The 25,019-nt window shown below is 44.6% G+C and overlaps 1 protein-coding gene across 11 annotated transcripts in view; it reads right to left on the reverse strand.

Moving 5' to 3' along the window:
* Positions 1 to 25,019, reverse strand: part of LOC109892774 (drebrin) — a 90,416-nt gene that overhangs the window by 15,695 nt on the left and 49,702 nt on the right. For 6 of the 11 annotated variants that reach the window (XM_031826681.1, XM_020485543.2, XM_020485545.2 and 3 more), the window contains exons 2-5: positions 10,751 to 10,806; positions 8,201 to 8,313; positions 3,528 to 3,617; positions 744 to 893 (exon numbers count right to left, since the gene is read on the reverse strand). In XM_031826681.1, the coding sequence (XP_031682541.1) occupies positions 744 to 893; positions 3,528 to 3,617; positions 8,201 to 8,313; positions 10,751 to 10,806 (409 nt within the window). The remainder of the gene's footprint in view (positions 1 to 743; positions 894 to 3,527; positions 3,618 to 8,200; positions 8,314 to 10,750; positions 10,807 to 25,019) is intronic. The other 5 variants (XM_031826685.1, XM_031826682.1, XM_020485544.2 and 2 more) reach the window with 1 other exon arrangement.

The following is a 25,019-nucleotide window of genomic DNA, read 5'->3' on the forward strand; positions in this document are numbered from 1 at the left end:
CTGAATCTCTCCCTCCCGCTCCCCTCCTCTAAAACAGTAACATGGCTGTAGCCTTGTGTCACACATCACACTAATAGAGAGCTCGAGGGCCTCCCGAGTGGGACCACGGGCTAAAGGCACTGCATCGGCGTTACTACAGATCCTGGTTCGATCCCGGGCTGTGTCGCAGCCGGCCCCGACTGGAAGACGCATGAGGTCGGCGCACAATTGGCCCAGCTTCGTCCGGGTTAGGGGAGGGTTTGGCCGGCCGAGATGTCCTTGTCCCATCGCACTCTAGCAACTCCTTTGATGGGCCCGGCACCTGCACGCTGACCCGGTCACCAGTTGGATGGTGTTTCCTCCAACACATTGGTGCGAATGGCTTCCGGGTTAAGTGAGCAGTGTGTCAAGAAGCAGTGCGGCTTGGCAGGGTCATGTTTAGGAGGACGCATTGCTCTCAACCTTCGCCTCTCCCAAGTCTGTACAGGAGTTGCAGCGATGGGACAAGACTAACTACCAATTGGATATCACAAAATTGGGGAGAAAAAGGGAACTTATTTTAACCTCTGTCATAACACTCACTCCCCTCTCCTGCTAGACTGTCACTCTTTCCCTTAAACCCATCTCTACTCCTTCAATAACTCCCTCTGCATCTATCCCTGCACCAACTCTCTCTCCATCCTTCTAATCCACCTCTCTCCTTATAGCTCTCCATCACCCCACCATCACCCCACCACCCCACCCATCCCTCCCCTCTCTTGTACCACTCCAAGCTCTCCGTTCTCCTCCTCTCTGGTTCTCAGGCGGCTGAGGACGGGGCTGGCCACCGAAGCCGTCCCATTGGTCAGTCTCTGTCCAATGGCGGATGGTTCGATGTCATCCATGGTGCTGGCATTGACGATGATGTTGACTCCCTGCGGACAAAAAGCAAAAAACGCCTCAATGGAAGTATAGCCTTCCCCTTTAAATTGAATGTGTGAGATGGTATCCCACGGGTAACAGGAGAAAGATCCAAGGGGTTCTATTAGTGTCAGACTACAGGGCACAGGCTTCCTCTGGCAACCTTTGATTGGGGGAAACACACACACACACACACACACACACACACACACACACACTTTAGAGCCACGTGGTTGGAAGGATAAAATTGGTTATGTCATGGAGAGAGGGAGAGAGGCTAGAGATGGCCTTAGTGGATGCAAGAGAGAGGGAACGAGAGGTCAAGAGGGAACGAGGTCAAGAGGGAATGAGGTCAAGAGGGAACGAGGTCAAGAGGGAACGAGGTCAAGAGGGAACGAGGTCAAGAGGGAACGAGGTCAAGAGGGAGAGAAGTCAAGAGGGGTGAGGGAGAAATGCATGTGCCCCATGCCAGACTGTTGATTTAAAGACTGCTCTTTATCTCCATATCTCTTTCACATATTTATATATATTTTTTAAATCTTTATTTAACTAGGCAAGTCAGTTAATAAGAACAAATTCTTATTTACAATGACGGCCTACCGGGGAACAGTGGGTTAACTGCCTTGTTCAGGGGCAGAATGCCAGGTTTTTACCTTGTCAGCACGGGATTCGATCCAGCAACCTTTCAGTTACTGGCCCAACGCTCTAACCACTAGGCTACCTGCCGCCCCAATTATTCAAGAGACACCATGGATAAAAAGGCAGAAAGAATTGTCATCTGTCTCCTACCGCAGAGCACCTTGTTCACAATAACATTAGAGAGTGCTGTGTTAGTCATCCATACATATACACACACATAACCTCTACTGATCCTGATCCAGACTGTTGATTGAAGCTAAAAGACATCAAACAGTGTTTAATATCACGCACATGTACAGTGAGTGTGCAAAAGATTAGGAACACCTTCCTAACATTGAGTTGCACCCCTTTTGCCCTGAGAACAGCCTCAACTTGTCAGGTCATGGAGTACAAGGTGTGGAAAGTGTTCCACAAGGATGCTGTCCCATGTTGACGGCAATGCTTTCCACAGTTGTGTCAAGTTGGCTGGATGTCATCTGGGTGGACCATTCTTGATACACATAGGAAACTGTTGAGTGTGAAAAACCCAGCAGCGTTGCAGTTCTTCACAAACTCATACCAGTGCGCCGGGCACCTCCTACCATACCCCTTTCAAAGGCACTTCAATATTTGGCATGCACGTTTACCCTCTGAATGGCACACATACAAAATGTCTCAATTGTCAATTGTCTACACTCCATCTACACTGATTGAAGTGGATTTAACAGGTGACATCAATAAGGGATCATAGCTTTCACCTGGTCAATCTGTGTCATGGAAAGAGCAGGTGTTCCTAAGGTTTTGTACTCAGTCTCAGTCGTGTTCCCACAAACCAGAGTAATATAGAAGACACACATCAAAATGGCTGTTGTGTGTGTGGGAGTGAGAATGATGCTGTGGGGATCCTGTTGTGTGTGCATAAGGATGATATCCCGAGACAGGATAAACCATACACACGTCTCCATGTGTGTGTATGTAAATGTGTGTATGTGCGAGCCTGTCTGCATGTGTGTCCTGCCTGCCTGTGTGTGTACCTGACAAGTGTTTGTGTCTCCCAGCTAACTAAAGCCTTTTCAACCAACTAATCCCACATTAAATCGAAGGCCAGGGCCATCAGTGTGAGCAAGCAGATGGCCACAGAAAAGAGCTGTTAAGGCGAAGGTGACAGACACTTCACATCAATTGACTGAGGCTGGCTAGCCAGGATTCCTCCAAGGCCTTCACAGTCAGGAAAAAGACTGCTCTTTATCTCCATATCTCTTTCACATATTTATATATATTTTTAAAATCTTTATTTAACTAGGCAAGTCAGTTAATAAGAACAAATTCTTATTTACAATGACGGCCTACCGGGAACAGTGGGTTAACTGCCTTGTTCAGGGGCAGAATGCCAGGTTTTTACCTTGTCAGCACGGGATTCGATCCAGCAACCTTTCGGTTACTGGCCCAACGCTCTAACCACTAGGCTACCTGCCGCCCCAATTATTCAAGAGACACCGCGGATAAAAAGGCAGAAAGAATTGTCATCTGTCTCCTACCGCAGAGCACCTTGTTCACAATAACATTAGAGAGTGCTGTGTTAGTCATCCATACATATACACACACATAACCTCTACTGATCCTGTGGGCGGACCAGTGGAATCACTCCTATACCCAGAATCACTGAGCTGATTCTCAACAGGAAGCTAAAATGGCCCTAGGCCTCTGCTCTGGCCGGGCTGGTAGATGACAGTCTCTCTCTCCATATTTTAGATCCAAGTCATTAAAAGAGCATCACTGAAGGACGCTGGAGGAGAATGACGAGGAATAATGACGAGGAAAGCTTTTTTTACATCATAATTAATAAGAAAATGGTCAGGGAGACCTGATCCCAGATCAGCACTCCTACTCTGAGACTAACAAAGCGGGCGCAGAGAAGCAGATGGCATTCAGACATCAAATAGCTTTTAATTTAGTCATCCAGGGAAGTTTTAATAAACAGCTTCAACAATGTGTCTTAGAGAGAGTCTTCGAGTAGCAGTTGGGTTTACCTCAGTGAGACTGACCTGGAAAAACTCTGCAATGTTAGCCACATGGCTGGCACACTGACACTTCCTTGCATCAGGCACATCCTCACCAACCTGGGAGAGGAGAAAAGGAGAGGACAGAGAGGGAGATGCGAGGTAAATGGGGGAAGGGGTGAAAGAGGGAAGACAGGAAAGGCAGGTTAGTGTCTGTTACCCATTTCAAGGATACAATCTTCATCATCAATCAAAGTAGCCACATTGAAAGGATTTGATGGTCTCTATCAAGTGTATAATGTGTTGTGTGTTTAAGGACTCAAGATAGAATTGTATTCAACTTTAAATTGGTGTCTTTATGTTCAGTTTTCCAGTAGTAAATGTATGAAGCGTTATTCCTCAAAAGGAAAGTTCCTGGTAGGATGACATTATCATGGCCTTTTGAAAACAACGGTAAATATACACAATGGCCACTGATTACATAAGAAGAACAGTGGAACAGCAATCATCCATAAAACACATGGCTACTGATTTGCTGCTAGAGAATTATCACCTAGTTAATGAAACATCTCCGGAGAACTGCTCTAAATACTTTACTACTTAACTTTACATCTTAGAGCTTATAAGGACAACAAGAAACAGCACATATTTTCAGCTTCCTGTTTGAGAGGGGAGTTGATGGGCGACTGCAATGTCTGAGAATTACAAGGAACCCAAAATGAAGGGTTGAAATAATGAACAAGATACCCTCACTGCAGGGCCATTCGAACTTCTCTCCTGCTTTCTCCCTCCCTTCATCCCAATTTTCTATTGTGACAAATACATTATAACATTTGCTGTATACTTATCCCATGCAGTTTAGTCCAATCTTCATGTATAAGCGCTTCATACTGTATTTGGTATGAGTTAGCTACAATGTCACAATGTAAAGGGTTTTGATTTGAGGAAAGCACTAGCTACTGCAAATTTAAATAGTGATTGTCATTCAAATCAAATCAAATTTTATTTGTCACATACACATGGTTAGCAGATGTTAATGCGAGTGTAGCGAAATGCTTGTGCTTCTAGTTCCGACAATGCAGTAATAACCAACAAGTAATCTAGCTAACAATTCCAAAACTACTACCTTATAGACACAAGTGTAAGGGGATAAAGAATATGTACATAAAGATATATGAGTGAGTGATGGTACAGAGCGGCATAGGCAAGATACAGTAGATGGTATTGAGTGCAGTATATACATATGAGATGAGTATGTAAACAAAGTGGCATAGTTAGTGGCTAGTGATACATGTATTACATAAAGATGTAGTAGATGATAGAGTACAGTATATACATATACATATGATATGAATAATGTAGGGTATGTAAACATTATATTAGGTAGCATTGTTTAAAGTGGCTAGTGATATATTTTACATCATTTCCCGTCAATTCCCATTATACTGCTGTGTGCTACAGTATATGGGTCATTCCAGAGCAGAGTGGTGAGAGGTGCTGTGATGGAGACCAGTAGCCAGAGGGGATGTCTGGGCCTGCCACAAGGATAGGGACATAGAGCCCATTAGGCTGTCTCAGACTGCCTGAGCTCATATTCCCCTAAGCTTCACTCTGGTAGGAGGGAGGGCTTGGGCCATCAGAGAGAACACATAGTGTATACCCATAAACAGAGATGCGCATATAGTATCAGTCAAAAGTTTGGATACACCTACTCATTCAAGAGTTTCTTTATTTTTTACTATTTTCTACATTGTAGAATAATAGTGAAGACATCCAAAAATGAAATAACACATATGGAATCATGTAGTAAACAAAAAAGTGTTAGACAAATCAAAATATATTTTATATTTGAGATTCTTCAAAGTAGCCACCCTTTGCCTTGATGACAACTTTGCACACTTGGCATTCTCTCAACCAGCTTCACCTGGAATGCTTTTCCAACAGTCTTGAAGGAGTTCCCACATATGCTGAGCACTTATTGGCTGTTTTTCCTTCACTCTGCAGCCCAACTCATCCCAAACCATCTCAATTGGGTTGAGGTCAGGTGATGCCAGGTCATCTGATGAAGCACTCCATCACTCTCCTTCTTAGTCAAATAGCCCTTACACAGCCTGGCGGTGTGTTGGGTCATTGTCCTGTTGAAAAACAAATGATAGTCCCACTAAATTCAAACCAGATGGGTGGCCAAGCTGGTTAAGTACGTCTTGAAAAAGACAGAGTTTGGAGGTTGGTTCACAAAGAAACAGAGGTTGGTTCACAAAGAAACAGAGGTTGGAGGTTGGTGGTTGGTTTACAAAGAAACAGAGGTTGGAGGTTGGTTCACAAAGAAACAGAGGTTGGAGGTTGGTTCACAAAGAAACAGAGGTTGGAGGTTGGTGGTTGGTTCACAAAGAAACAGAGGTTGGAGGTTGGTTCACAAAGAAACAGAGGTTGGAGGTTGGTTCACAAAGAAACAGAGGTTGGTTCACAAAGAAACAGAGGTTGGTTCACAAAGAAACAGAGGTTGGTTCACAAAGAAACAGAGGTTGGAGGTTGGTTCACAAAGAAACAGAGGTTGGTTCACAAAGAAACAGAGGTTGGAGGTTGGTGGTTGGTTTACAAAGAAACAGAGGTTGGAGGTTGGTTCACAAAGAAACAGAGGTTGGAGGTTGGTTCACAAAGAAACAGAGGTTGGAGGTTGGTGGTTGGTTCACAAAGAAACAGAGGTTGGAGGTTGGTTCACAAAGAAACAGAGGTTGGAGGTTGGTTCACAAAGAAACAGAGGTTGGTTCACAAAGAAACAGAGGTTGGTTCACAAAGAAACAGAGGTTGGTTCACAAAGAAACAGAGGTTGGAGGTTGGTTCACAAAGAAACAGAGGTTGGAGGTTGGTTCAAAGAAACAGAGGTTGGAGGTTGGTTCACAAAGAAACAGAGTTTGGAGGTTGGTTCACAAAGAAACAGAGGTTGGTTCACAAAGAAACAGAGGTTGGAGGTTGGTGGTTGGTTTACAAAGAAACAGAGGTTGGAGGTTGGTTCACAAAGAAACAGAGGTTGGAGGTTGGTTCACAAAGAAACAGAGGTTGGAGGTTGGAGGTTGGTTCACAAAGAAACAGAGGTTGGAGGTTGGTTCACAAAGAAACAGAGGTTGGTTCACAAAGAAACAGAGGTTGGTTCACAAAGAAACAGAGGTTGGTTCACAAAGAAACAGAGGTTGGAGGTTGGTTCACAAAGAAACAGAGGTTGGAGGTTGGTTCAAAGAAACAGAGGTTGGAGGTTGGTTCACAAAGAAACAGAGGTTGGAGGTTGGTGGTTGGTTTACAAAGAAACAGAGGTTGGAGGTTGGTTCACAAAGAAACAGAGGTTGGAGGTTGGTTCACAAAGAAACAGAGGTTGGAGGTTGGTTCACAAAGAAACAGAGGTTGGAGGTTGGTTCACAAAGAAACAGAGGTTGGAGGTTGGTTCACAAAGAAACAGAGGTTGGAGGTTGGTTCACAAAGAAACAGAGGTTGGTTCACAAAGAAACAGAGGTTGGTTCACAAAGAAACAGAGGTTGGTTCACAAAGAAACAGAGGTTGGTTCACAAAGAAACAGAGGTTGGTTCACAAAGAAACAGAGGTTGGAGGTTGGTTCACAAAGAAACAGAGGTTGGAGGTTGGTTCACAAAGAAATAGAGGTTGGAACCAAAAATGTCTAACTTGGACTCATCAGACGTGTTTCTCGGCCCAAGCAAGTCTCTTCTTATTATTGATGTCCTTTAGTAGTGGTTTCTTTGCAGCAAAGGCCTGATTCACGCAGTCTCCTCTGAACAGTTGACGTTGAGATGGGTCTGTTACTTGAACTCGGTGAAGCTGCAATTTCTGAGGGTGGTAATACTAATGAATTCATCGTATGCAGCAGAGTTAACTCTGGGTCTTCCTTTCCTGTGGCGGTCCTCATGAGAGCCAGTTTCATCATGGCGCTTGATGGTTTTTGCGACTGCACTTGAATAGATTTTCAAAGTTCTTGAAATGTTCCGTATTGCCTGACCTTCATGTCTTAAAGTAATGGACTGTTGTTTCTCTTTGCTTATTTGAGCTGTTCTTGCCATAATATGGACTTGGTCTTTTACCAAATAGGGCTATCTTCTGTATACCACCCTTACCTTGTCACAACACAACTGATTGGCTCAAATGCATTAAGGAAAGAAATTCCACAAATTAACTTTTAACAAGGCACACCTGTTAATTGAAATGCCTTCCAGGTGACTACCTCATGAAGCTGGTTGAGAGAATTCCAAGAGTGTGCAAAGCTGTCAAGGAAAAGGGTGGCTACTTTGAAGAATCTCAAATATAAATTATATTTGGATTTGTTTAACACTTTTTTGGTAACTACATGATTCCATATGTGTTATTTCATAGTTTTGATGTCTTCACTACTATTCTACAATGTTGAAAACAGTAAAAATAAAGAAAAATGTGTAGGTGTCCAAACTTTTGACTGGTACTGTATATACATATTTATAGACATGTACTGACCAAAAATATAATTCTACTCTGGTTATCATATATCCTGATGCCTAGTCACCTTACCTGTATCTACCTCTATCACTCCAGTATCCCTGCACATTGTAAACATGGTACTGGAACTGACTGACCCCATATATAGTATGCTTACTTTCTCGTGTTCTTATTTCTTATTTTGATTTATTGTGAAACACACACACACACACACACACACGACTCACCCAGTTGATGAGGACGTAGCGCGGCAGTGCGGCCGTGGGCTCCTTCAGGCTGCAGAAGCCGTACATGACCCTGGCATTGTCGAAGGTCACTGTGATTTCCGGTAGACCTCCAGCTAGAGGAGGGGAGGCAGTGGAAGAGGAGGTAGAGGAGGGAGGAATAGTAGGAAGGGAGGAATAGGAGAGAAAAAAAACAAGATGGAGGTGTAGGATTTCCACAAAAATCTCACCAATACCACTCTCCAGGCTGACCTGTTCCCCAGTGCCTCACACTTCAGTGCTATACTGCTCCAGGCAGAGGCAGCTCTCTGCCCTATATGATCCTCACTGTTACCATCCAATGGAATCATTTAATAGCTTGATAGTGATAGTTCTGGCAGATACATGTCCTCCATGACTTACACTGAGGAGAGCTGCAGTTTGGCAGTATGGCAGGCTTAAGTCCACTGAGAATAGGCAATCTCCAGTCAACTGTAGCAATGCACTGTTGAAATATTAAAATCTCATCTATGGTAAAGATATTGCGATGGCGAGGCAGCTGACTTTGTGCGTCTTTCACAGGGTCATGATGTGTGGCATTTGTCACACTCACACCTGACTACTCTTATGCAAGTAAACAGAGCTGCCACCAACAGCATCACACACTCAAACCTACCCCAAAGCCTATCTGTCAAATCAGAGTGAGGCCTCACTGGTCCAGCCCGCCCACTCCAACTACTGTACACCAATAGGATGACTGATGGCCTGCCTCTCCTCAAACATGGCAATAAATCAACTCTGTGTGGGTGCACACATTGTTAGAAGCCTCCATAACAGTAGATCTAAGAAGACAAGGCCAGCCTATCAGCATCTCTCCCCCAGACATAATAAAACAGAGCAGTGAGAGCTCAGCACCAGGTACTGTTCTGTGTATCTGAGATATGAAACACTTTCATTAACAGTCATAATAACTAACTAATGAAATAATGATTATGGCATTCCTAATGGAATAGTTATCTTAACACCAAAAACAATGGCTGGCTGTCACTTTCAATGGAGGCCACAAAGCTAATAATGCCCTCTACTGCCACATTTCCCCTCCAGACAAAGAGTCAATTGCAGGCTCTTTCCCCAATCCAATAGGAAACTTTACACCCGTACACGGGTTGATAATGGCAGATTTGGGTACTGATAAGTGCCTAAATTGGATCGCAGTGGCTGTACATGCTATACATTTTTTATTTAACTAGGCAAGTCAGTTAAGAACAAATTCTTATTTTCAATGATGGCCTAGGAACAGTGGGTTAACTGCCTTGTTCAGGGGCAGAATTACAGATTGTTTACCTTGTCAGCTCGGGGATTCGATCTTGCAACCTTTTGGTTACTAGTCCAACGCTCTAGCCAATAGCCTACCTGCCGCCCCATGATGTCAGATCTCAGGCTGTGTGCTTTACAGCCCCGTATGGGTTGTGACTCACAGGTGTTCTGAACTTAAGCACCGCACACAACAAGAAGTTGCCCCATCCCTTCCCCTAATTGGGCAACTTTTGCCATATTTGTGTTGTCTGACTGAGGGAAATGCTGCAAATTAAGGGGACTCGATGTATTTTGAAAGATGAGACGTTGAGGATTATAATAAATATCGCTTTAATGTCACACAAGCAAGCCAGACAACAGTTCGATGTCATAAAACTCCACTATGTTTGATGTACAGTTACAAGATGACATGGCATCATACCCTGGGTTGTTTTGAACAGAATGAGCCTGTTTGTCTATTGTGAAGAAAATTCACCATGGAACACGCAGCTGAATGCAATCATGCGTCCTTTCTATAAGCACCAAAATTACGATCTGTTTCTCTGAATTGCCTTGGGAAAGCCTAACACTAAGACTGTATTTATAACTTAGCTAGACATTTTGGCAAGAGAACAAGCTGGTGGTAGTGATGTGCAGTTCGCAAACAATTTGTTATTTTTGAACAACTTTTTTTTCAAGTGTCATCATTTTTCTGAGTGACTTGTTCATGTGACCTGCTGTGACTCGTTCCTTTGACCACAATGCATTCTACAACAGGATTAATATGCGCTCCTCTGGCTCTATGGGTATCTGCTAGCAGTAATTGCGCAACGCTAGTTAGCATTTACTCACAAAACCAACTCTAACTTCCTTCATACTGGACACAGACATAAAAATGGTATCCACGAGTTCACCTGACTCTGGGAAAGTAGATAAATAGCCACATTGACAAAATCCCAAAGTATCCCTTTAAAAACATGCTGTATGTAAAATATTGTGTGCTATACATTGGAAAATAAATCAAATGTGACTCTGGATGACAACATAATGATGTTTCAAACATTAGGGCTGGTTTCCTAAAGAACTTAAATGTGCTTCATGTTCTGTTTCCTTTCCACGATACTAACAAGTATGGCGTTTCTAGAATCATCCCAGCCCTACTAAACATACAGGTCAATTCCCACCAGTGTAAAACGGTAATCAAATAAACAACAATGAAACATCACATTTAAGAGTGTAGAAGGATGGATGGACGAATATATGGTAGATTTAGCTTACCTCCTGATGATGCCAGTGTCAAATCATTGCTGTTGTCCTCATATGTGTACAAGGCCCTGCAGGAGGGAAACAGAGAGGAAGACCGTCAGACATAGAAACCAGAACGCAGCATCAAAACATCCCAGTCATATACTCTTTTTGACCAGCGCTTGCTCCAGTATGTTTATATTTCACATTCATACTGCCGTAACTCAAAAGAAAGGAGGTACAGAGAGATGAACAAAGAGATAAAAAAGGAGAGATGCCAGACACTGTCACAGGGAGACTCTTGGTCTGCCTGGCTGGGCATTAAGAATATGACAAACGCCACCTTTAAAAGGGAGGCAACATCTCGAACCCTGCCCGGACGAGAGGGTGCTGCTCTCTACAGCCAATGACCTAAACCAGTTCTTCACCCTCTTTGAAGCAAGGGGCGGCCCCGCTCCCCCAGCCTGTCTGGAGGAGGTGGTCATGGCAACCAAGAGCGCACATGTCATCAATGAGGAAGTCGTACATTGAGTGTTCAAAAGCACTGGAGCATGAAAGAGCTTGGAGACTGATAACACAAGTGGTTGTGTCCTGAAACACTGGAGTCAGTTCCCAGGGTGCCACCTGATCAAATATGCTGACGACACTGATTTGGTCAGCCTCCTCAAAGGGGATGAGACGAGCAAGGACCGGCTCTAAATTATGACTAAATCTAAAACTCGAAAAATAACACAAAAAACAAAAGGACATGGTGATTGACTTTCGAAGGAAGTCTACCCTGCACACACCATCACTGATAAAAGGTGAGCCCATTGAAATAGTGGAGAAGTACAAATACCTTAGGCTAGTCATTCACAACAAGCTGTCCTGGGATCAGTGTACTGATGATAATTTTAAGGAAGGCCAACAGAGACCATTTCCTACTACACTTTTTTAATGTTGACCTAACCATTATGGTTCTCTTTTATAAATCACTTTTTTAATGTTGACCTAACCATCATGGTTCTCTTTTACAAATCACTTTTTTAATGTTGACCTAACCATCATGGTTCTCTTTTATAAATCACTTTTTTAATGTTGACCTAACCATCATGGTTCTCTTTTTTAAATCATTAATTGAGAGCATTTTGTCCTACTGCTTGACCTGCTGGTTATCAAGGTCGCACAGAAAAATAGGTTGGGCAAGATAGTCAGGAAGAATCATGGGCAGCAACAAGAACGGTCATCTCTCTACCTAGGCAGAGCCCTCCAGAAGGCAAATAAAATAGCGGTAGACTCTCCCCACCCATTCCACCCCAAATTCCAGCTCCTTCTCTCTGGCGACAGGTACAGACTACCTAGAGAGAGAAAAAAATAGAGCCACGTACTCATTTATCCCAAATGAAATTCTGCAACTAAACAAAATGTTGGAGTAATTGCACTTCAGAACTAGCAATGCAGCCTGTTTTGACATTGTTATTATGAAATTGCACTTACCCAACCTACTTGCTTGTAAACATCCTTTGCTATTTTTTTGTGATTTAAAAATATATATTTTATTGCATCTGAGGACATGAAAGTTTTCTGAATCGTAATCTGTACCTACATGAGCCAAGGGAAGAACAGGGCTAGGGCACGAGGTGGAACTCTTCACATCTGGTCGAAGGTGCTGTTAGCTCCGAGAAGTGGAGAGGAGAGAGACCGGCATCCGCGTTTTACTATGTTACGTAGGAGGTGAAAGCCTGGAGTGATTAACTAGATTTAGAAAGAGAATCCCATTTCAATTCACACTGCTGCTTTTATGGCAGTAGATAGACATACACTCCAGCTAAACTGCCGGGATTATTGTTCCCATTCCCTGAGAGGAGATAGAGCCATTGAATTAATTCTCTGAATAGAGCCATGAGGTGAGACTAATACCACAAACTCTGCACAGACTCCTCAGATACTGGCTGTGTCTTCACTGTCTAATACTTTGATTTGTGGGTAATCTCTCTACTACAGGAACGTTGAGGGAAACAACAAATTCTCCCTCAACGTCAGCAAGACAATGGAGCTGATCGCGGACTACAGGAAACGGAGGGTCCGAACACACACCCCACCCCATTCACATCGACGTGGCTGTAGTGGAGAGGGTCGAGAGCTTCAAGTTCCTCACCGTCCACATCACTAAGGACCCATCATGGTCCAAACACACCAACACAGTCGTGAAGAGAGCACGACAACTCCTCCACCCCCTCAGGAGGCTGAAAATATTTGGCATTGGTCCCCAGATCCTCAAAATGTTCTACAGCTGCACCACTGAGCATCTTGACCGGCTGCATCACCGCCTGGTATGGTAACTGTTTGAGATCCGACCGCAAGGTGCTACAGAGGGTAGTGTGTACGGCCCAGTACATCACTGGGGCCAAACTCCCTGCCATCCAGGACCTCTATACAAGGCGGTATTAGAGGAAGGCCCTAAAAATGGTCAGACTCCAGCCACCCAAGTCATAGACTGTTCTCTGTACTACCGCACAGCAAGCAGTACCAAGACTCCTGAAGACCAAAAGGCTCCTGAATAGCTTCTACCCCCAAGCCATGAGAACGCTGAACAGTTCATCAAAATGGCTAACCAAACTATTTACATTGAGCCCTATTCTTATTATTATTGTGTTGATGTTTTTTTGCACTGACTATGCACACTCACTGGACTCTACCCACACTAACACAACACATACACATGTGAAGTTTATGCTACACACACACACACACGCGCACTTTCACACGGTGCTGCTAGTTTATTATATACATCCCGATTACCTACATGTGAACTCAGCAACAAAAAAAAAGGTATGTCCTCTGTCAACTGCGTTTATTTTCAGCAAACTTAACATGTGTAAATATTTCCATGAACATAAGATTCAACACCGGAGACAAACTGAACTGAAGTTCCACAGACATGTGACTAACAGAATAGCCCTCACCCTCCGATCCAACAGGTCCCAGATGTTCTCAATGGGATTGAGATCAGGGCTCTTTGCTGGCCATGGCAGAACACTGACATTCCTGTCTTGCAGAAAATCACGCACACAACGAGCAGAATGGCTGGTGGCATTGTCATGCTGGAGGGTCATATCAGAATGAGCCTGCAGGAAGGGTACCACATGAGGGAGGAGGATGTCTTCCCTGAAACGCAGAGCGTTGAGATTGCCTGCAATGACAACAAGCTCAGTCCGATGATGCTGTGACACATCGTCCCCAGACCATGACGGACCCTACACCTTCAAATTGATCCCGCTCCAGAGTACAGGCCTCGGTGTAATGCTCATTCCTTCGAATGATAAATGCGAATCCGACCATCATCCCTGGTGAGACAAAACCGCGACTCGTCAGTGAAGAGCACTTTTTGCCAGTCCTGTCTGGTCCAGTGGGTTTGTGCCCATAGGCAACGTTGTTGCTGGTGATGTCTGGTAAGGACTTGCCATACAACAGGCCTACAAACCCTCAGTCCAGCCTCTCTCAGCCTATTGCTGACAGTCTGAGTACTGATGGAGGGATTGGGCATTCCTGGTGTAACTCAGGCAGTTGTTGTTGCCATCCTGTATCTGTCCCGCAGGTGTGATGTTCAGATGTACCAATCCTGTGCAGGTGTTGTTACACGTGGTCTGCCACTGCGAGGACGATCAACTGTCTGTCCCGTCTCCCTGTAGCGCTGTCTTCGGCGTCTCACAGTACGAACATTGCAATTTATTGCTCTGGCCACATCTGCAGTCCTCATTTCTCCTTGCAGCATGCCTAAAGCACATTCACACAGATGAGCAGGGACCCTGGGCATCTTTCTTTTGGTGTTTTTCAGAGTCTGTAGAAAGGCCTCTTTAGTGCCCTAAGTTTTCATAACTGTGACCTTAATTGCCTACAGCCTGTAAGCTGTTAGTGTCGTAATGACCGTTCCACCGGTGCATGTTCATTAATTGTTTATGGTTCATCGAACAAGCATGGGAAACTGTGTTTAAACCCTTTACAATGAAGATCTGTGAAGTTATTTGGATTTTTACGAATTATCTTTGAAAGACGGGGTCCTGAAAAAGGGACGTTTCTTTTTTTGCTGAGTTTACATATTACCTCAACTAACCTTTACCCTTTGCACTGACAAGGTACCGGTACTCCTTGTGCACTACATGATACAAGGTATGTGGAACATCTCATTCCAAAATCATGGGCATTAAAATAGAGTTGGTTCCCATTTACAGCTATAACAGCCTCCACTCTTCTGGGAAGGCTTTCCACTAGATGTTGGAACATTGCTGCGGGGATTTGCTTCCAATCAGCCACAAGAGCATTAGTGAGGTTGGGTACTGATGTTGGGCAATTAGGCTTGGCTCGATGTAGGTGTTCTAATTCATTCCTACGGTGTTAGATAGGGTTGAGGTCAGGGCTCTGTGCAGGCCAGTCAAGTTCATCTACACCGATCTCAACAAACCATTTCTGTATGGACCTTGCTTTGTGCACAGGGGCATTGTCATGCTGAAACAGGAAAGGGCCTTCCCCAAACTGTTGCCACAAAGTTGGAAGCACAGAATCGTCTAGAATGTCATTGTATTCTGTAGAATTAAGATTTCCCTTCACTGGAACTAAGGGGACTAGCCCAAACCATGAAAAACAGCCCCAGACCATTATTCCTCCTCCACCAAACTTTACAGTTGGCACTTTGCATTTGGGCAGGTAGCGTTCTCCTGGCATCCGCCAAACCCAGATTAGTCCGTCGGACTGCCAGATGGTGAAACATGATTTATCATTCCAGAGAACGAGTTTCCACTTCTCCAGAGTCCAATGGCAGCGAGCTTTACACCACTCCAGCTGACTTTTGGCATCGCGCATGGTGACCTTAGGCTTGTGTGTGGCTGCTCGGCCATCGAAACCCTTTTCATGGAGCTCCCGACAAACAGTTTTTGTGCTTCCAGAGGAATTTTGGAACTCGGTAGTGAGTGTTGCAACCAAGGACAGACTATTTTTACGAGCTACAGCACTCTGCGGTCCCGTTCTGTGAGCTTGTTCTGTTAAGCGGCTGAGTCGTTGTTGATCCTAGACGTTTCCAGTTCCCAATAACAGCACTTACAGTTGACGAAAAGACATGTTGGAGAGGTGGAATCCTATGACAGTGACACATTGAATGTCAATGAGCTCATCAGTACGGGCCATTCTACCGCCAATGTTTTTCTATGAAGATTGCATGACTGTGTGCTTGATTGTATACACACACCTGTCAGCAACGGGTGTGGCAGAAATAGCCGAATCCATTCATTTGAAGGTGTCCACATACTTTTGTATATATAATCTATATTGCGTTACTGTTTCCTACCTTTTTTGCAAATCTTTTTCTTACTTTTTAAATCTGCATTGTTGGGAATGGGCTCGTAAGTAAGAATGTCATGGTAAAGTCTACACGCAGCACGTGACCAATAAAATGAGATTTGATTTACTAATTGTGGCTGGCAGCCACCTCACTCCATCACCCAAGAGAGAGGATGTCTGTCACAGAGAAAGGCTGTGTGGAGCTCGCCAACACATGCCAAGAGAGAGCCTCGAGAGAGAAATAGAGAGCGAGCGAGCGAGAGAGCGAGAGTGAACAAGAGAGAGAGAGAGATTAAAGAGGAGTGAAGGAAGAGAAAGGGAACAAAGAGCAGAGAGAGAGAGAGAACCCTGCATAGAGAGGACAGCCATAGTCTGAGACAGGACCACTGAGGGCTACCAGACCTAAATGGTTGGAGACAGAGGGAGGGAGAGGGATGAAGACTGTAGTCACAGAGGGTGATGGAAGTAGAGACAGAGAGGGATGGAGCAAGTCCTTCTGCTAGAGCCTCATGGCTGGCTAAACAGACCGTACAGGACAGTACAGGAGAGGAAGGTTGACCAGATTCATCTGGAAATGTAGGATGTCTGTCTGTTGCTGGCATACAGTAATCCCAATCACCTTCCTTTACCCCTTGCTAAGTGTGTGTGTGTCATTACTAAAATAATGGTATGAAATGGTCCGACTATTATGCAGACGGAACAGAGACAGTATTCCCAGTCATTAATTAAACTTGTTTATAATCCTCTTACTGTCACACACACACACACAACCAAAAATGATCCATTATGGAAATTACAAACACACATACCATTGATCCTGATAAAGCACTCCTTAATATTACTGTACAATAGCAATCATCAGAATCACTTCAGTGCCATAAATCAGATCCTTCTTAATAAGTCCTTAAGTAAATGAGATGGAATCTGTATCTCCTGAAAGCCATTACAGTAAAATGCAAGGAGGGATATTGTCACATTCCTGGTTATAATAATCCTATTCCAGTGTCAGTCATGGTCATGTAAGGACTTGGGCCAGTATTCCTTGTAGATTGGAGTCCTGTTCCTGGTTCAAGATCAAGACTAGAATTACCTGCATTGGAGATGATGAATTGCCAGGAATAGTGTGGTAAATCCTTGTAAATATAGTCTCAAGAAGATGCATTTGGTTATTATAACCTGCACAGTCACATACATCTTCCAACATACACTGGGTGCACAAAACATTAAGAACACATTCCTAACATGAAGGTGTATAGTGTTGCGCTGGTGTTAAGCAGTCAGCCTGGTGTTAAGCAGTCAGCCTGGTGTTAAGCAGTCAGCCTGGTGTTAAGCAGTCAGCCTGGTGTTACTTTTGACTGAACGCTGAACGCCCCTTTCCCTTTGTTTTCTCCCTGCTGAATCATGATTTAAAAACCCATTTAAATCTCCTCCTCCTGCACTTTTACCTTACATTATTAAAGCCTGTTTTAGGATGACTTATAACATGCTGGATTCCTGAGGTATGTGCTAAATGTCCATGCAAGATGTCGAAGTCTCTGGTGTCTCTCTGCCCTTCTCTACTGGGTCTATTCATGGTGACACCTTCATCCATGCATGTCAATGAGTTGAAATCCCAAACAACCTCATCCCAATCCCTCCAAGCCAGCCTTTACTAAGCCTTGTTCACAATGCAGGCCTTAATGCTCAAATCAGTTTGTTTTTTTCCAAATCCGTTTTGGACTACTGGACTGCCCAAAAAGTTACAAGTGACCTAATCGGATGTGTGTTGAGACAGCAGTCATTTGCTAGTTGTCATAGAAATGATGGGTGTGCGCGCAGTGGTATAAGCTGATTGGTGGTGGTGCTCGAGCTTCCTATCACTCAGACATTATGTAGCAAGCTATGGTGGCTACCTACCTGGGCGGCAGGTAGCCTAGTGGTTAGGAGCGTTGGGCCAGTAACCAAAAGGTCGCTGGTTCAAATCCCCGAGAAAAATCAGTTGATGTGCCCTTGAGCAAGGCATGTTTCCAAGTTGCTTAGAATGTTCAAAATAATGGTGTAAGAACACTTTTAAAGCCTAAAAGATGTTCCAAAACTAGACCTTTTTGGTTATCCACAGCACTCACCTATTTAGCTTTCTAGTAAATTCACCAAATTGTTTGTAAACAATTAACAAGCTAGTTAGTTACCTACCACATGTTCTTGTCAAACTGTCAGAGTAGTTAGCGAGCAACAAGATATGCCAAATTACAGTCTAAAGACCACTTAAACAAATAAATCAGATTTGATCGTTCAGACAAGTCACATGGCCAGGAATCAGATTTGTATCTTACTGTGGCTTGAAATATCTGTTTCTATGTTCTTTTTGGGCTGTTCAGGCTGCAGGAAAAAGAAAAGATTCGATTCAGATATGCAAAGGAATTGGATTTGAGTCACCTCAAACTGCCACTGTGAACACTGCTTTAGATTCCCTACCAGACTTTCTGTCCATTTCCATCCACAGAAGGCAGGTATAGCAGAGCAGCTATCCCTGAACAGGCCTCTCTCTGGCTAATCGAGCCCTCCCCATTCTCTTCTCCTCACCCCAGCCTACTGCACACCAGTACTGCTCAGACCACACAAGGTCCACCATTAGCTCATCTCCAGTCTGAGAGCCAACCAGCCCAATGAGCGGAGAGGGGACCAAGAGGCAGGGGGACAACGGAGAGAACGAGACAATTTGAGAAAGGGGGAGAGAGAGGGAGGAAGAGACATAGAGAATGAATGAGAAAGATAGGGTATGAGAGAGGAGATGGAGAGAGAGAATGAAATAAAGAAATTTTGGTAAAGAATGCAAGGTTGAGCGAGAATGTGTGAGCTAGAGCAGTTCGCTTGTAGCATTATAAATAATTCCCTTTAAAGCAGACTCCTTTTTATTATCCATAAAAGACTGGCATGACCTAGAAACAGCTCTACTGGGCAGAGAGAGAGAGAGAGCGAGCGAGCGAGAGAGAGAGAGAGACTTCACTGGGCCTGGAGAGAGAGAGAGAGAGCCTTCACTGGGCCTGGAGAGAGAGAGAGAGCGAGAGCGTCTTCACTGGGCCTGGAGAGCGAGAGCGTCTTCACTGGGCCTGGAGAGCGAGAGCGTCTTCACTGGGCCTGGAGAGCGAGAGCGTCTTCACTGGGCCTGGAGAGCGAGAGCGTCTTCACTGGGCCTGGAGAGCGAGAGCGTCTTCACTGGGCCTGGAGAGCGAGAGCGTCTTCACTGGGCCTGGAGAGAGAGAGCCTTCACTGGGCCTGGAGAGAGAGAGCCTTCACTGGGCCTGGAGAGAGAGGCTGCACAGCAAACAGTAGGCATGTGGCTACCGCTCAGGAGCAGAGAGAGAGAGGTGGGGAAGGGTACAGAGGAGGGAGGGGGGGATGGGGGACAGGAGATGTAGAAGAAAGGGGAGAGAGGGGGAGGGTGAGAGGGTGTAACGCTTTGAACACACCGATAGCGTCATTGCATTTTGGTACACCAAACGCTGCGTTTGCCTTGCAGCATTGCGTTGCAGAGGCAGTTGCAGTGCGTTCGGTGCATACGTTGGCTATATCGAATGTATACATCAAACTGTATGCGTAGACGGCCTGACAGAAATGGTAGCAGAAGGTGAATGTTGAACTTTTGTTGCATACATATCCAGATGATGCTGCGTACTATTTTGCGCAACGACACTGTCGGCGTGTTGGAAGCGTTAGTATGTGAGTGGATGCATGGGAAGAAGGGGAAAGGGGGTGAGAGAAAAGGTGATAGAGGCCTCCTATACTGTCTCCCGGGGGAGGGGGGGGGTCCCGCAGTACAGCCCAATTAGACCTCAACACAGTCTCCTCTCTGTTTATAGTGCTGTAGATGGAGGGAGAGAGAGATGAGTGAGGGAAGGATATCAGTGGAGACGAGGAAGACATACCAACTAGGCTGTCCGCAGTCCAATAGGTTTCATTAGAACCCCCTGGAACTCATTCCAGAACCATGTCATCGATGATCATGCCGCCCGCACGCTCCAGCACAAACAACTAATCCGATTGGCTCTCGGAGGGTCACCGTGTCTAATCAGGGCGGTTTTCCGTGACAAAGCTCTACCCTTCCAGGAAGCAGAGCCGGCAATCCAACATTTCCTAAACGAACCCAACGCAGATGCCACATCTTGCTTTAATAAAAGGTTTCGTATGTTGAGAGCTGCTCTAATGTCTGCATACACACGGGTGGACAGGCACGCAAAAGTAATAACCAGGGGCACCTCTGCTGTCAATCAAAGTGAGTGTGTTTCTGGGGGGGCTCATTAAATGTATATGTAATCTTCCTGAGGTAGTGTGGCGGCATTAGGGCAAGTGTTAGTGTTATTAGGGAGGAGAGCTTCCTGGTGTCCCCAAGGGGGTGTTAGAGGACACACACCCACCCACACAAGCACAGATGCGCGCACACACACACACACACACACGACACCATTCTTCCACGAGAAATTCCATAATTTGATGTTTTGTTGATGGTGATGGAAAACGCTGTCCCAGGCACCGCTCCAGAATCTCCCATAAATGTTCAATTGGGTTGAGATCTAGTGACGGAGACGACCATGGCATACGGTTTATATCATTTCCATGCTATTCAAGCCATTCAGTGATCACTCGTGTCCTGTGGATGGAGGCATTGTCTTCCTATGAGCTCATAGCCATGGTAGTCAGAATAATAGCCTGCCCAGCATTTTTAATACATGACCCTAAGCATGATGGGATGTTAATTGCTTAATTAACCCAGAAACCACACCTGTGTGGAAGCACCTGCTTTCAATATACTTTGTATCCCTCATTTACTCAAGTGGTTCCATTATTTTGGCAGGTACCTGTATGCATGCAGGTGTAACTAATTAAGCTAACAGTTAAGACCTGACCTGTGCCCTTTGGCCTGAGCAAAGAGTGTGCGCGAGCTACCGAGAGAGTGCACGAGCGAGAGCGACCGAAAGAGTGCGATCGAGAGAGTGCGAGCGAGAGCGACCGAGAGAGAGATTGTGTGTATCGTGATGAGTAAATTGAGCTGAGAAACCTGGTAATATCATCCCTCTCTCCGTGTCTCATGGAGCAGATTTCTCTGTTATGGCTCCATAGTGTGAAGTACAGACAGATAGAACCAGTAGTGAAGTCAGGTAAAACCAACGCGGTACTAATCAGACCTCGAGCTATATTCTATTCTCAGCCTGTGTACTCCTCCTTTTTATACTAATCCATTTCTCTCAGTTATGCCCCTCTTTATCTTTCTCCAAATCACCTCTCCCCTGCAGAGCTCCTGACTATCTCCTGCACCCTGCAGTGTGTGTGTGTGTGTGTGTGTGTGTGTGTGTGTGTGTGTGTGTGTGTGTGTGTGTGTGTGTGTGTGTGTGTGTGTGTTATATATATATATATATATCCTTTAAATTGTTTAACTTGGGTCAAACGTTTCGGGTAGCCTTTCACAAGCTTCCCACAATAATTTGGGTGAATTTTGGCCCATTCCTCGTGACAGAGCTGGTGTAACTGAGTCATGTTTGAAGGCTTCCTTGCTTGCACACGCTTCTTCAGTTCTGCATACAAATGTCCTATATGATTGAGGTCAGGGCTTTGTGATGGCCTCTCCAATACCTTGACTTTGTCCTTAAGCCATTTTACTACAACTTTGAAGAATGCTTGGGGTCATTGTCCATTTGGAAGACCCATTTGGACCAAGCTTTAACTTCCTGACTGATGTCTTGAGATGTTGCTTCAATATATCCACATAATTTTCCTTATTCATGATGTCATCTATTTTGTGAAGTGCACCAGTCCTTCCTGCAGAAAAGCATCCCCACAACATGATGCTGCCACCCCCATGCTTCACGGTTTGGATGGTGTTCTTTGGCTTGCAAGCTTCCCCCTTTTTCCTCCAAACATAATGATGGTCAATATGGCCAAACAGTTCTATTTTTGTTTCATCAGACCAGAGGACAAAAAGTACTATCTATGTCCCCATGTGCAGTTGCAAACCGTAGTCTGGCTTTTTTTTAATGGCGGTTTTGGAGCAGTGGCTTCTTCCTTGCTGAGAGGCCTTTCAGGTTATGTCGATATAGGACTCATTTTACTGTGGATATAGATACTTTTGTACCCGTTTCCTCCAGCATCTTCACAAGGTCCTTTGCTGCTGTTCTGGGATTGATTTGCACTTTTCGCACCAAAGTACGTTAATCTCTAGGAGACAGAACGAGTCTCCTTCCTGAGCGGTATGATGGCTGCGTGATCCCATGGTGTTTATACTTTGTTTGTACAGATGAACATGGTACCTTCAGGCATTTGGAAATTGCTCCCAACGATGAACCAGACTTGTGGAGGTCTACCATTTTTTTCCTGAGGTCTTGGCTGATTTATTTTGATTTTCCCATGATGTCAAGCAAAGAGTGAAGGTAGGCCTTGAAATACATCCATAGGTACACCTCCAATTGACTCAAATGATGTCAATTAGCCTATGAGAAGCTTCGAAAGCCATGACATAATTTTCTGGAATTTTCCAAGCTGTTTAAAGGCACTGTCAACTTAGTGTATGTAAACTTCTGACCCACTAGAATTGTGATACAGTGAATTATAAGTGAAATAATCTGTCTAAACATTTGTTGGAAAAATGACTTGTGTCATGCACAAAGTAGATGTCCTAACCAACATGCCAAAACTATAGTTTGTTAACAAGACATTTGTGGAGTGGTTGAAAAACTAGTTTTAAAATGACTCCCACCTAAGTGTATGTAAACCTCAGACTAAAACTGTGTGTGTGTCTGTGATACATCTAAATAGCATTGAAATGAGTATCACCTGGCTGTTTTCTGCCCCCAGGGCTTGTGAGCAGTGGCCTCACACATGGGCTGCTGTCCAGGATGACAAAGACCTTTCCCAAAGTGCCAGTCAGGGACTATATGCTGGTGTTATTCTACAATCTTTTCACTATAAAGCAAAATAACCAGACTTTCTTCTTTATCTGTACTCCATGACGCTTCCAGTCATTCATCCATGTGATGATGACCTACTCTACAACACATAACATCCCATTCCAAACCCTTTCGTGATGTAGGAGTTGAAGACAAAACCCAGTTCTCCCCTGTCATGGCCCCAAGCCATCAAATTACTATATGAATGATTCAAAACATCCACTTACTGCTGATCCTACAGACAGACAGGGAGGAGAGGAAGAAGGAGAGAGGAGAAAAAGGAGAGAGAAAGAGAAAGGAGTAAGTGAAGGAGAGAGCGGTAGAGCCCATGATCTATGATGGGAAAAGCCCCTTTCTATTCTATACAGCAGAGGCCAAAACGGAAATCAATCACACACACACACTAATGCAAATATGCTATGTGAGTGAACTGTACAATAGTGGCATACTGTCTAAGGGCTCTGTTCACACAAAAATGAACAGTATACATCACATACTGGGTTATTTTTCTCTCTCCCCTTCTACCAACAATTTTCTTGTAGAGCAGGAAAAACCTTGCCCCAGTCTACTCCCCATGGTGCATCACCATGACAACCAACGGCATCCCTGCCGTTACCTTGGCAACAGCACTTCACCGCCCGGAGGTAGGATGTTGGTGGTTGGGGTGTGTGTGTGTGTGTGCTGGGAGCCAAGAGGCTGTGGAACGGATGGACACACCACTTCAAAAGATCCAGCTGCCTTAGCCTCTCTCGGTTTACTAAAAATATGCTCTTAGAAAACACACCTTCTGATCAGGGCCCTGTTTGCCAAAAGCATCTTAAGGCCATGTTATTCGTTAGACTCTCTGTAGTTAAATCTCCAAGCGGTTTCCCAAAACCAAAGTCACTCAAGTTGCTCTTGAAAACTCTCGTTATTGAACGGCTCCCTTTACACCAATCGTAGAACAGCATCATTAGATGCTTTGGTCATTCGTCACTTTATACACAGAAGATCGCCACTAAACACATAATCAAGACGTTTATCGGTCTTTCTGTCACAGCTTCAGAAGAATTGTGACAGTGACGACAAAGCTGCCCATTTCTTTGCATTACAAGCGACAGATATAAAGATGCTTCAAATTAAAACCCGAGATACCTGTATCAAAAGATATATACAGTATAGGCTGCATAGACCTATATATTTGAATAATATGGAAATCAATTTCCTGTTAATTCAATTAAGTTGTATTTTTGCCTCAATATATTTAATGTGTAACATGTGCGCAATGATGTGCCAAATCTTCATTTAGTGCATTATTATAGGGTTAGCATTACAATAAGCCGCCTCAATATTTGTAGCCATTGGTGATATCTCTCTAGGAGCTGATCCGTCGTCAGTAATTGTGGAATGCTTGTAATGTTAAGTTCGGAATAGGAGAACACTGATCCGAGAGCAGTGGTTCTTCTCGATCCTATCAGTATCGACATGCCTCAAAGACGCACTTAGCGAACCTTCTCTCTGCGTGGTATTTTGGAAAATGTATGTGACATCGTCGGCAGTCGTAGGAAAGATGCTTCGTTAAAGCACTCCTAAGCCTAAGTTCCATCGCTACGGGGAAACTGGGCCTTGGTCAATACAGATAGATCCATAATAACAGAATATCACTGATTCAGCTCTTCTTCATCGACTCCTCTGGAAGGACTTCACTAAGAAGGATAACCACTGGCTATAGTTCATGTGTTAAAAGCTGCCCTGCTGTTGTAGAGCACTGAGTGCAGTAGTCCTAAATATGGTCTCTGACTCTCAGCCTCGTCCTGGGTAATTTGGCCCAATTACAGAATGATCCCGTGGACTAGTGTCCTCTGTGTGTGTGCGCGCGCATATTACTGTCCAGCTCACTGCCAGATGTGGAGTGTGTGCACTCGTGTGTCATGTAGCAGGGAGGGTTCTGGGCACACTCACTGGAAGGCCCCACTTTGTTATTGTCTCAATGTTCTGTTGCCACGACGATGCCCAGTCTGCCACGGTATCGCTATGCTTGAGCAGGTCCACACGGTGACAAAGACAAGAACTAGGCCTGTAAGGACGCCGAG

This window comes from Oncorhynchus kisutch, linkage group LG6 (genome assembly GCF_002021735.2).
Source record: "Oncorhynchus kisutch isolate 150728-3 linkage group LG6, Okis_V2, whole genome shotgun sequence".
NCBI lineage: Eukaryota > Metazoa > Chordata > Actinopteri > Salmoniformes > Salmonidae > Oncorhynchus > Oncorhynchus kisutch.